At 31.8% G+C, this 13,724-nt stretch overlaps 1 protein-coding gene and 1 pseudogene across 2 annotated transcripts in view; both read left to right on the top strand.

Moving 5' to 3' along the window:
* Positions 1 to 10,448, top strand: part of LOC129949010 (dnaJ homolog subfamily C member 7) — a 51,402-nt gene extending 40,954 nt beyond the window's left edge. For both annotated transcript variants that reach the window (XM_056060196.1, XM_056060197.1), the window contains exons 2-3: positions 5,470 to 6,770; positions 9,406 to 10,448. In XM_056060196.1, coding sequence (XP_055916171.1) covers positions 5,470 to 6,770; positions 9,406 to 9,485 — 1,381 coding nt within the window. In that variant the 3' untranslated portion in view covers positions 9,486 to 10,448. The remainder of the gene's footprint in view (positions 1 to 5,469; positions 6,771 to 9,405) is intronic.
* Positions 10,449 to 11,594: 1,146 nt separating this feature from the next.
* On the top strand, positions 11,595 to 13,338 carry LOC129951389 (putative nuclease HARBI1; annotated as a pseudogene).
* The last annotated feature ends 386 nt before the right edge of the window (positions 13,339 to 13,724 follow it).

Genomic DNA, 13,724 nt, shown 5'->3' with positions numbered 1-13,724 from the left:
AATGTATTCGCTTTCTTTGGAAAATTTAGGCAAAATATTTTGTCAGATTTGGGACTTCTGTAAAAAAAGATCATTTTTTTGTCAAATAAAGAAGAAAAAAAGGAAAATATTACACTTTACTTGTTTGTGACTTTTTATCTAAAATTAGAACTCTTTTTGACGCAGTTCATGAAATTTATCTTATCACAAGCCTTGAAATTTTTTCTTTCAGTATTCTCATTGTTTCGATTAATTTTTGAGGTGTAAAAGTCATTTTTAATAATTATTAGCAGCACATTTTTCAGAAATTTTGATTTCCTCTTTCTTGTTCAAATAACTTTTTGTTGCACTTTTTTCACAATAAATGATTGCGGTTATAAATTACTGCAAAAGAAAACCATATTGTTTTTTAATGAGTGTTTTTGTACAATGATTCATTTTATTACAACAAATTATTGTTGGTGTCTATGGGGATTTTGAACTAGTCACTTTCTATGGAGTTAATAATGAAATACATTTATTTTAGTGGAGCAATACAAATTTTGTACGAATCAATATATTCCAAGCATCGTTTGTCAATAAAGCAATTTGTAGTTTAATAATTCTTAATAAAATTAAGCAATAGGTTATCCACTTAAACAAGTTAAGTAAGTTAATCAATCGAACTGTAGTGTATTGATATTGATACATTAGATTCAAAAACCAAGTGAGTTTATTTTGACTCATTCAATCGCTTTTTTTTCTTTACTTTCTTGTTTATGCGATAAGCACAGTATGATATCAAAGAAGTTTGTTTATAAATCAATATAACGTAAATAAATTCATATAGAAATGAAATGAGGGTGCATTGTATGCGATTAATTTAAAAAGATAAGAAAATATGTGTGCATGTCTTTTTCCTTCAAAATGCAACTCCATACCTTATATGAATGAAAACCTCACATGGAAATTGTGCAGCCACAACTTTTTATTTAATATACAAAAAGAAAATGAAAACAAAGACAAAAAGAAGTAAAACCATCAGAGATACCAAACTAGTAATTAAGTTTCTTTATATGAAAAGAAAACAAATAAATAGACACGCCTTTGGAATATTAATATTTTTTTTTTAAAGTTTATTAACATCGACATAAATAACAATAATACATTTTTCACATCGTTTGTTTTTGTTTTCATGTCCTCATATCAGTGAACTTTTTCTATTTTAGGAGAAAAAAATATAATATAATTAATGACAAGAAAGTGAATGGTTTCAGATAAGAACATTTAATGACCGCCAAGGCAGCAGGAAATTTGTATGTACTACAGGGGATTATATGCGAGTTTGGATTGTATACTTGCATTATTAAGAATTTTTGTAGTAGCCGTCGCTACTACAGAGGTCTTGGGTTCAATCCCACCTAAACCCACCTAAAGTTTTGTTCACTATTGCGTACTGTCTATGGCGAGAAATTGAAAACTCCTTCAAGAGTACTTTTTGTGCTTCTCAAATAAGTCCTTCGGATTTTGCATTAAATTGTAGGGCCCCGCCATCACTGACATGAACCACACACAGGAAAGGTTAAGAGTTGTTAGTCATTAGACCCTAGTTTTCAACGAACTGTTGGGCAACCTAATTTATTATTATTTTATTACTTAACAATTAATTAAATTATCTAGTTTGACAAAATAAAATGTCCATACTTGACGTAGATACCCAGATACAAAAAAGACCCAAAAAGGTGGTTTTGACTTTATAAACAATTCAGATTATCAAAAACTGAAACGCCTTACGAAGCGTTTCCTTCACATGAACTCAAAATTGAGTATTTTTGTTGGGTTTCTCGTCGAACCATGTCAATATTACTTTATTGAACTCTCGACTTTACCATTGATTCAGAATGTCTAAAAATCAGTGAAAATATTTTGAGGAAAAAAACCCAAAACAAAAATATATAAACATTTACTTCGTTTTAAAGAATAGCTATGCCATCCGCACTGTTTGTTGTGACCTATGCTTAGTATTTGAAGAACTGAACAGTTGTGTATTTATAGAAATTATCTTAAAGTGAACAACAATATTTTGAATATTATAAAACAATTTTGATTTCAATAGTTTTTCCCCGAGGTATTTAAGTCAAATGTAGTTTTCCGATTAATTTGAATCAGAAATCAGTTTTTACCAATTTCCTAGGTTTTATTAAAAAAACTGTCACTTCGATTTTTTCATTAAAAACTTAACTAGATGTTTAAAATATAATCATTTGAGGCATAGAATCATTTAAGAGGTAACTTTGGGATCGCAAAATATTCGAGGCAACAAACATTTTTTGAAATTTATAAAAAGCCACAAAATATCAAACTTTAAAAGTGACTTTCTTCAGACCGATATATGCTTGTTTTGTTAATTATTGTGAATGATTTTGAAAATTGTTTTATTGTCAAACCGTCCTTGATTGCCAGCAATTGTTTTCGGACTATATTAGACGGTAATAGGCCTTAAAGCAGTGAATTATGCCTTGATCGATTGGCTGCAAGATCGAATTGGTGTCTTCTGGTAAGAACTCAATTTTAACATTGTCAGTCTCTAAGTTGTCAATATTGTGACATGCTGCGTTGTCCAAAAAATGTAAAACCTTTCTGTTTTGTCTTACCATTTCATTATCAAATTTTTTAATCAATTTAGTCCACAAAGAAGACGTTATCCATGCTTTATGGTGGAATAATTTTTCCTTTGAAGATACTTGGATTCTTGGATTTTCCGATGTTAAATGCTTTTTTGAATGTTCCATCGGGCATTGCAAAGAAAAAAAGAGTGACTCGACTTTTTATCAATTTTTCCACCTGTCGGGGTGCTAAAGTTTTTTGTTAAAGTACCATTTGGCAAGGCTTTGAAACAAAGGCCACTTTCGTCAGCATTAAAGATGTTACATTGCTTGTACATGGAAATTAGACTGGGCAAAACTTCTCGGCGATATAGATTAGCTCCTGAAACAAAGCCAGCCACTTGTTGGCTCAAAGTCTTCATTTAATTTAACAGCAAACTCTTTAGTCTTGTTCATTAGCTGAATTCTACTGATTATTGCATTTTGAGATCGAATTTGATCAAACCATTTAGTAAGAGCTTTCTCTACAATTTCATTAGAACTATTTCCAAACGTTTTCGTTTAGAGTTTTGGTTTGTTTGTGCAACTTCTTCCAACTTTGTTTTCTTTTTTGCCACTCGATTAATATTAAAAAAACATCGTATTTAAATTGTTCAGCAACTTTCTTTCTTGATTTTGTTTTGCTTTCAACAAGGCGGAGGATTTGTAGTTTTTTTTAAATTGAAAGTGAAGTCAGTTTTTTTCACAATTCTTATGAATAAAATTTGTAATGGAAATGAAAACAATCTTACAGTTTAAACTTAAAACAAAATTACTTTGACAGTTAAAATTTTGACAGTGACAGCTACCTAGTTAGTCTCCCCCATTGTAGTAGATTAAGATTATTACTTTTTTATTTTTGAATTTTAAAGCATGAAACACAAGGAAGCGCTAGATGAAAAGAAGATTTTGTCTTTTTCTGCTGATTTCAATTGTGTACTTAAAACAATTTTTTTCAGGTAAATTTCAATTTAAGAATACAAAATAAAAGGCAATTAAGCGGGGAAGGTACTTATTAGATGAGTTTTATATGAAAAAATCCTCGTAAATGTTGGTTCTAAAAAAAAACATTTACTTATGCGGGTTAGGCACTTATGCGATAGGCACTTATCTGGGTTTCACTGTACATTGTTATTTTAGTAAGCTTTTTCCTACAACCAGAGATGCGCTTTCAACTTGTATCACACTGTCAACAAAATGTAGTGTTCAACAAAGTGAAGATTTTGGTTTTATTTAAATTAATTTATCCAATTTATGGAACAGCTGGCATAACACCTGAGTAATGTTATTTTCAAATATTTCGGTCATTAAATTAAAAATTTCTCAATATTGTAAAATTAGCTATTACTTTTATGAATTTTTGTATATTTAAGTTTTTTTTTTCTGTTGTCTATTACCAATCACAATAAGCCAAACAAGAAACACCAAAAAAATGGAAAAGTCCTCTCACAGACCGAAACATCGACCATTAAATCTCGATGATATATTTAATTTGTTTTCAAGCTGCTGCTGTTGTTTCAACAAAAGTTTGAATATCTGCTAAGTAGATACATAAACTCTAGTTGAATCCATGATATCCTGTTGTTGTATTTGATGAATCACTTGTATACCACAATATTGTTTAATTTTGATGTTTTTAGAAATTGTTGTTGAGTTTTTCAATATTGTCATAATAAGCAATAATTGTCACACTCTTGATAGTCAAAAGAAATTATCGATGATCTTTCCGTATGTGTTAGGTGATTCAACTCAATTTAATTTGATTAAAGAAATGATAAAACTTTTATCGAAATTGACTTCTTTGCGATGATATTCATTATTTTTCCTCTTTATTTCGAAAAACTTAAGCTTTTCAAGTCATAAGAAGTTCATTTTGTTAACTTAAAATTTTTGTTGCCATATTTGAAACAACAGCATTGAACAATTTGAACCTTTGCTTCCACACTTATATTTCAATTACCAACAAAGATTTGACTTTTTGTTCTTTCTGTATTTAAAGTTTGAAGTTTAACCCCTCAAAATCTCTAGTGGTCGGTCTAATGCCAATTATACGACACATGATTTTAAACAAAATTAGCTCTTCCATCGTTTTCATAATAAAATAATTGATTTCCTACTTTCTTTTTAAATAAATCTCATTAAACAATCTCATGTAAATGTTAAATGCACTTAACTACCACGATTTTATGTATCTATTACATTTCAATTTATAACTCACGGAAATTTCCCATTTCATCAACATAAATATTTAAACAATCAATTTCCTATAAAAATAAACATAAACAATTTGTGTGTTTTTTCTTTTGTCACGCATAATCGCACTTACTTTCACCTTAATCTACATTATATCGTTTTTTTTTTTCGTTCAGTATTTTGTATCGATTAAATTGACCTTTAATTAGAGATTACAAACTCAATCGTACACTTTTGTGTTTGTTGTTATTGTTGGAAAGATTCAGAGCAGCAGTGATTTGTGCTTCAATCGATGCGTTTAATTCTTAAACATGTTGAAGCGCTTTTTATATGCTTAAAAGTAGGTATTTACCTTTTTAATTTAAATCGAAGCATTTAATTTAATTGCAAGAAAAAGTGCACTTTCAATTCAATTAAGCTATTAACGCGTCTGCTGGCGTCAGATTTGGCCTTTGTTTGAGAATATTCATTCTACAAGAATTATGTTCTCAGGCTGTTCGTCGTCGAACGTTGATCTACCATTTTCCCTATATTGCGCCTCATTTACATGGTCACACTGAGTTACGCATCCTCTTGGGACTTTTGGAAAATATTTTTCATTCTTTTAATTTTTTTGTATGCATTTAAAAATTCCAAAAATTACTTTATTAATATTTTGTTTTTATATTTACAGTATCGCTGAGGAGAAAAAGAAACAGGGCAATGATCAATACAAAGCACAAAACTATCAAGCTGCCCTCAAATTATACTCCGATGCCATTTCACTATGTCCCGATTCGGCTGCATTCTATGGCAATCGTGCTGCATGCCACATGATGTTGTTCAACTATCAAAATGCTCTCAACGATGCCCGCACAGCTATCCGCATTGATCCGAAATTTGAAAAGGGCTATGTTCGCATAGCCAAATGTTGTACAATCTTGGGAGATATTATTGGCACTGAGCAAGCCATTAAGAAACTCGAAGAAGTCGATCCCTTGAACAGTGCTATCAAAATCGAACAACAGTCATGTCAGCAATTGCGTCAAATCGAAAAGACTGTCCAGACTCAGTATGAAAATCAATCGTACAGAAATGTCGTCTATTATCTGGACAATGCCCTGAAGATTGCCCCGGCTTGCCTCAAGTATAAGCTAATGAAAGCCGAGTGCTTGGCATTCCTGGGTCGTACCGATGAGGCAGTTGATATTGCTGTAAGTGTCATGAAGAATGATACTACCTCGGCAGATGCTATCTACGTACGCGGATTGTGCTTATACTACAGTGACAATCTGGAAAAAGGTATTTTGCACTTTGAACGAGCTCTGCAGCTCGATCCAGACCATCAAAAGGCCAAGACCATGCGCAACAAATCCAAATTACTCAAAGAGAAAAAAGAGTCTGGCAATGTGCTATTCAAATCGGGACGTTTCCGTGAGGCCCTGACCGTCTATACAGATGCCCTTGAAATCGATCCCTTCAACAAAGATATGAACAGCAAATTGTACTACAATCGAGCTTTGGTTAATTCGAAAATTGGCAGTTTGCGCGAAGCCATTGTAGATTGTACAAAAGTCCTTGAAATCAATTCGAATTACTTGAAGGCTTTGCTTTTGCGTGCCCGGTGTAATAATGATTTGGAAAAATACGAGGAATGTGTTGCGGATTATGAGGCCGCATTCCAAATTCAAAAAACAAACGATATCAAAAATATGCTACGTGATGCAAAATTCGCATTGAAAAAATCAAAACGAAAGGATTACTATAAGATCTTGGGCGTGAATAAGAATTCAACAGAAGATGAAATCAAAAAGGCCTATCGCAAGAAAGCTCTTGTCCACCATCCCGACAGACATGCCAACTCAACACCTGAGGAGCGAAAAATTGAAGAGCTTAAATTTAAGGAAATCGGTGAGGCGTACGCAATTCTTTCGGACTCAAGAAAGAAGATGCGATATGACAATGGTCAAGATATGGACGAACAGGAACAAGGAGGTAAATAGTTTCTTATTTTTGTATGTGTTTATTCTTGTGGTACTTAGAACTTTTAATAACATAAGAAAGCTTACCGAACTGAAGTAAAGCCCATTCTGAGTTGAGCTTCTCTAAGCAGAAATTTGTCTTGATGATCATTAACCTGCATCAATTGAATTTAATTTATGTGTAATGTCTGGTTTAATGAGTGAATAGAGACCACAAAAATAGACGTAGGTTAATTCAAGTGTCACATTAGATTTGTAACAGACTAACTTCTAGTTTTCTAACCTGGATGTTTGAAAACATCTGTTGCATTTTTTTTATGCGTCAAGGAAATGGAAAGCTTTTTTAAAATCGTAACTCAATAATTAATTGAGCTAAAAAACCCGAATCTCGTGGCGTTGAAAAGAGAAAAGGAGCTACATTTTCTGATAAATACATTTATTTCGAAAGGTTTCGGATTTTCATATCCACAACCCTAACACAGAATTTCTGTAGGCTCTTTTTGATATAACCGTTGAAATCTTGGTATAATGTTGTCGAATTCAACCTACGACTCATGAAGAGGTTTCTTTTGAATCACGGTTCAGCTAAAAATAAGGCTGTTTGCCAGACCAGTCGTCCTTCATATTGTGGTTCATTGAGCGTCCTTCCTGTTTTCAACGCCGCCGGCCGCAAGGTTCGTTTCCCTGACTCAAATAGATCTGGGAATCTTATTTAAACAAAAATTATGTAACCTTGCTTAGAGGACAGTTACAAAAACAAAAATTACTTGCAAGCCGTTTTATAATAAAAAGTTCAGCCTTTCTTTAAGACATGTGAAATTTAACAACTTATGAAGATTTTGGAAAATACTCTCAATATTACAACACCATATTGAAAATAAAGATTTTTATTGAGAAAACCCTAATATATGGGTGGTTTGCAGCTTATCCGCATAGACCTGCTACTAAAAAGAGCCCTAAAGAAATCTAAAGTTGTCACATCACAAGGTCTTGGTAGCCAATTCACGTCGTCTCGGCACGAGATAACCATGAAGAAAACTTTCTCGCAGAATACCGATTGTGTCGTGAGATGTGTGGCACGTAGAGCCATCCTGTTGAAACCATAGGTCCTTGGTGTCAATACCATCCACTTCAGGCACCAAGAAGTGGGTGGCCAGCATAATTTTCAAATATGTACGGACCGAAGACGCCTCCAGGCCAAAATCCAAACCAAACAGTAACTTTATTAACTCTTTTCGGGACATTACTAGAAAACAAAAATTAAGCGACATTTTTGTAAAAATGACAGTATTTAAGTCCTGTTATTATAAATATTATCTCTCTCACTCAAAACATATTTTTTTTCTTGTAGACATTGGTTTCAATTTCAATAGAAACGAGGTATTTAGTTTATACCATTCCACATTAAAGCATACAAAAATTTTGAAACAGGTGGTACGGTTTTCATACCTCCGCCCGGCCCGGAAAGAGTTATGGCTGAATCCCAAAAACACGCTTCAGCTTCGTCTCCGTTACGGTGGGCCTGCTTCGAGGTTGTTTTGAATGACATTTCTATTTTTTCATCCATCTCTATTTCAATTTGCTGAACATTTGCTTTGTCAGCTCAACAGATGTTAAAAAAATGTCAACAAACTAAAAATTTGCTCTTTGGAGGGATGAAATAATAGAAATGTCATTCAAAGCTACCTCGAAGCCGACCCACCGTAACGCTGACGAAGCCGAAACTGAAGCGTGTTCGTGATTCCGCCATGAACTAGAGCTTCGGTTTGGCGTCACATTACGTTCTTTTCCTTACGATTGTCAAACGAAACGTGAGGTCGAAGCTCCATTGAATCCTTATGGCTGAAGCGTGTTTGTGATTCAGCCATTCAGATGTTGGCAGTTCTTGATTTTCACATAGATTGGTGTTGTCCCAAATCCGGCAATTTTGCTTATTTACGTACATATTCGTACAAAACTGGGCCTCATAGTTAATGATGATTTTTCCACCAAAATTGTGATCAAGTCCCAACCACTCCAAAATAAAGTTACCGAACTCCGAAACTGTGTGTTATCATTTGGTTTCAGCTTCTGGCTATCTTGCATTTTTTTACTGGCACAGGCTCAAATCACGACACGAAATTCGCATGTTGCCTTAGATATTGCTGCACACTTTCACGAACAGCGGTGATGTTTTCGGCAGATCTTGTGTTTCATTAGCTCGAATTTGGCCAACAAACGTTGAATAGCCGAATTTAAATTTAAAAAAAGTAATATCTAAAAATCTTGCATCGTATTAGAATTAAGGACATCGAAAAATATGAGAAAAGTACAATTTGATTGCCAAGAACAAAACCTTATCGACCAATAAATTTAAGTGCATTCCAATCAGTCATTCTTATTACAATATAAAGATTATGTGCCATTAACTTCAAATACCCGGATGTTCTTGTTTTTAAAAAAATAATCACTTTAAATTTCTAAACTAAACCAAAGCGTCAGAATTTGTTTTATCCCGGTTATGAGGAACTTTCTATGAAACTTGCAAAAAGCTTAAAATTATATTATAAATTAAAATAAAACCTTTTAAAATTTGTATGACACGACTTTAAAAAATAAAATACTATTTTTATTAACATAACTAAAACATTTTTTTTTTCTTTTCACAGACTTCGATCCAAATCAAATGTTCCGGCAGTTTTTCCAGTTTAGTAACGGCAGTGGAGCCTCTTTTGGTTTTGATTTTTAATGCAATTTAAATTTAATTACGTACCACCTTTACTTTGCTCTGATTCTCTCTATCAAGATCTCTATAAAAATACACAGAGACGTAAATTTAAAAAAAAATTATCCTTTAAAAATTTTAAATCAATAAATTTGCTGCTCAACAGTAGAAAAGTAAAGAAACAAAAATATAATAAAACAAATCTTCAGGATTCTTTATAAAACAACACAACATCAATAATAATATTGTATTAAACAAATAATAATTTATATAATAAATTATTTAAGTAAATAAGAATTATTGTTTCTATGTCAAACAAACCACAACAAAATAAAAATTATAAATTGTTAAAACTAATTATTGAGATAATTTTTTTTAAATAAATATCTAATTAATTTCTATTCATATTTTTTTACAAACTTCAATATTTGTTTAGTTTGTGAGTAGTCATTTATTTATACACAAAACTTAATTAGAGACTTGATAAAAATAACTTCAATTTTGTTTTCGTTTAAGAAGATGAGAGAATATAGACAGACTAGAGTTAAAGAAAGAAATTATTAAAAAAAAAAGGAAAATTATTAAACAAAAGATAGAAGAAAATTTAATATACATTTGATTATTATGATTCCACTAATAATTTGGATGTGATATGAAAAAACAATTATAAAAATCATTCATTATGGAAACTTGTTATCGATTGTTGAAAAGAAAAACAAATAATGTTGGAAAAACAACTATATAGGCGAATACATAAGTGGATTTTATGATTTTAATAATTTAAATACACATTTATGTAATTTAATTTATTTTCTTTTGTTTTTAATTTTTTTTTTTTAAAGTTTTTTGATTTTTTTCTTTCATTTTTTTTACCATAATTATCTGGATAGTGTTTATTTACAATCTACCTTGGAAAAAGATTAAATAAATTAAAATTTAAAGAAAAAAATATATATACAAGTTCTTACAATAACTTGGTTAAATGTATTATGAGTGTTTTATTTCTAAAAAAAAGGTAAAATTGGTTAAACAGTTTGGGGGGTTTATTACACCAACAAAATTCACATAAATACACTTTGGTCCACAAGCAATGGCGGATATAGGGGGGGGGGGGGGTTCGTAAGGGTCATGACCATCCCTCGGAGATAATTTGTTTGCTTTTTCCTAGGAATTCCCTTCAATTCAAAACTAATTGTATTGAGTTAATGGATATGACCTCCATTATATTTTGAATTATTTATTTTTTTTATATGAAAACAATACTTATATTTTACTTCCTTAAACTTTGTTGCTCAAGGTACTACTTTTAACTGAGGACTGGACCAAGAACATAATATGAATCGGAAATTCAGCATAATTTATCAACTTTTGAGCAACGGGCGATCCAGGGGGGGGTCATATGAGCCATAAAGCTTATACAGTTAATTTGTATAAGTAAAGATTTCATCCATAGATTTATTACTTATATAACGACATTCACCAAAAAGTGGTTTGCTGTCCAAGACAACTAAAATTTTTGTTTTCACTCAATTTAGAATTCGAAAAAGCTTTAGTAATGCTTTAAATTATTTTCATAAAAATCGCTTCTAAGTAAAAGAGCAAATATCCAAGTTCTTAAGAAGAAACCTTGATAAGTGATCATCAATTTTATATTAAGTTGCCTTTAAATTCCTTAAACTAGCCTTCAATTGTATTATTACATTTTTTTGACACACATAAATAGTGAGCATTGAAGTGATTTTTACTGGCGACATATAGGAACTATATGGAAAGTTTTGCATTAGTAAACAATTTTAAACTAGAGCTTTTAATCAAATATGACATTACACCGGTAGACAAGTCGAAAAAAGTGGATACCCCGATTCCATCCGTCGGTTTGTCTTTCCTGGCTCCTACAGTCCAAACAATTGCGTTGATTGAAATTAACGTTTTCAGCCGATTAACGTAGAGCGTTTTTTTCATTTTATTAATACGAAAAAACAGCAGTCCCCATACAAATTTGTTGTTTAAAACATGTGATTTTTCTTAAACTTTCTCTAAATTTTGTGTTCTTAATTTGGCTTTTTTCTACAAGAAAAACATATTTTGGTATTGCTCAAAAACCTTTATTATTTTGTTTTTAAGGGGCGTATTATCACTCGCGAGTCGAAAATTCGCTTAAAGTCGAATGTTTTGGCGAATTAAAAGTTTGGTGGTATTACCAATGGCGAACTCCGTAGTTCGTCTTTCAAAACAAAACTGACAACATTAAAAACTGAAAGTGAAATGTCATTCATTGTCATAAATATTTATAAAGTCAGATTAAAGAATATTGTTTTTTGTGAAAAAAGTAAATAAAAATAAAGATGATTAGCAGCGTTGAACTGTTTTTCGAGGATGAAAATGAAGAAGTAACAAATAAAGAAGAAAAAATCATGATCTGCAGATTGAGGAGAAGTTTAAGAGATGCTTCCAACCCACTGGAAGTACCAGATAATTTGTAATAAAATTAGCAATTACTTTGATAAAATTTAACTAGTTTTTTTTTCATAGATTTGTGTTATACTTTCGGCTTAGCAAACACGCATTTCAATATGTTTTAAGTCAGATAAGTTCAGGATTTCAAACGACTCAAAGTTCTGCAATTCCACCAATTTTAAAACTTGCGTGCGCACTACGATTTCTCGGATGTGGAAGTTATCAAAACAGTGTAGGAAATGACTGAGCTAGGTTTCTCCCAACCTACAGTTTCAGTAGTTTTAAGCGAAGTTCTTAATTTGCTTGAAGCAAGAATCTGCCCAGTTTGGATTAATGCAGATATGTCCACTAATGAAAAGCAAGAAGCGAGAAACTATTTTTTTCAAAGAGCAGGCTTACCAGGGATAGTTGGATGTGTAGACGGAACTCACATTGGTATCATAGCTCCTGCTCAGTTACAACACCAATATTTAAATAGAAAAGGTTTTTACAGCTTAAATGCGATGGTGGTAAAGTACTTCAAAATTGAATCTTGATGTTTAGGTAAAACTTTTTCTTTTTAAGGCTTGTGACAATAATGGAGTAATACGATTTATTGATGCCAGATATCCTGGTTCTACGCATGACTCGTTTGTGTGGAATCATAGTGCGTTAAAGGATTTGTTGGAAAGGTGGTGCATAAATGGAGAGCGGTCAAGATATCTTGGTATGTGAATCATACTCTTATATTAGCATAGGTATGTTTAAACAATTTTTTGTTTTTAAAAATTCTAGGAGATTCAGGTTATCCTCTACTGCCGTATTTAATCGTTCCATTTAGAAATGCCTCCTCAGGGTCTAGAGAAGGACTATTCAATAAAAAACATGCGAAGGCAAGAAACATTATTGAGAGAACAATTGGCGTTTTAAAAAGTAGATTCAGGTCAGTTTTGAATGAGCGAAAACTGCACTACAGTCCACAGAAAGCCATCAAAATAGTTAACGCTTCTTGTGCACTACATAATATTTGTAGAAAGTACAACATTCCAGATCCAGAGGCAGTGGAAGAAGAAACCTTGCAATCCAATGAGATTGAAAATGAACCAACGGAATTGGACACTGCTAATTTATCATCAGAAGGTACCCGAATAAGAAATGAAATATTATTTTCTCTTTAGGAAATGTTTTTTTTTAATTTTTCTATTTTATACTTAAAGCTTATAATAAGATACAGTAGAATAATGAAGTAAAGAAGTTAAAAAAAATCTATTAAAAAATTCATAATATATACACAGATGATAAATATTAATAAAATGAAAATAATAATGAAAATAAATAAAGAATTTAGTTTAGTGAAAAAAAAAACGATTTCATACATTTATATACATTTGTTCTAATTCTACTTTCTTATACTATTTTGGGTGGTATTGTAATTTACATTCCAGTTTTTTTATTTTCAAATCCAGAAGATTTTTATGTTGTTGCGCCTTCTGCACATTTTCTCTCCCCTTCCGTTTTTCCTTTGCTTTCAGTACCTCAACATGTTCCTTGTTTACTTCATAATTCTTTCTTGAATATCTTGCCATTTCGGAAAGAGATTTTTGAATTGAATCCGACGCAACAAGAAGTTTTTCTTGAGTCTCCGTTTGTTTTTGGAGGAGTTTGACTCGTTCATCCACAAACTTTCCCCTGCTTCTACGACATTCGTTGATTTTTGTTGACTGGGCTGATGTCATTGCCATGGGAGCATCTTCAACTTAAACGTCTGCATTATTTGAGTCGGGTTGTTCCACTGTTGCAGTTGAATTTGTTCCAAATGTATTACCC

The sequence above is a fragment of the Eupeodes corollae genome, chromosome 3 (genome assembly GCF_945859685.1).
Source record: "Eupeodes corollae chromosome 3, idEupCoro1.1, whole genome shotgun sequence".
Classification (NCBI taxonomy): domain Eukaryota; kingdom Metazoa; phylum Arthropoda; class Insecta; order Diptera; family Syrphidae; genus Eupeodes; species Eupeodes corollae.
Note: the sequence above shows the minus strand (reverse complement) of the source record. Positions and strands in the feature narration are given on the sequence as shown.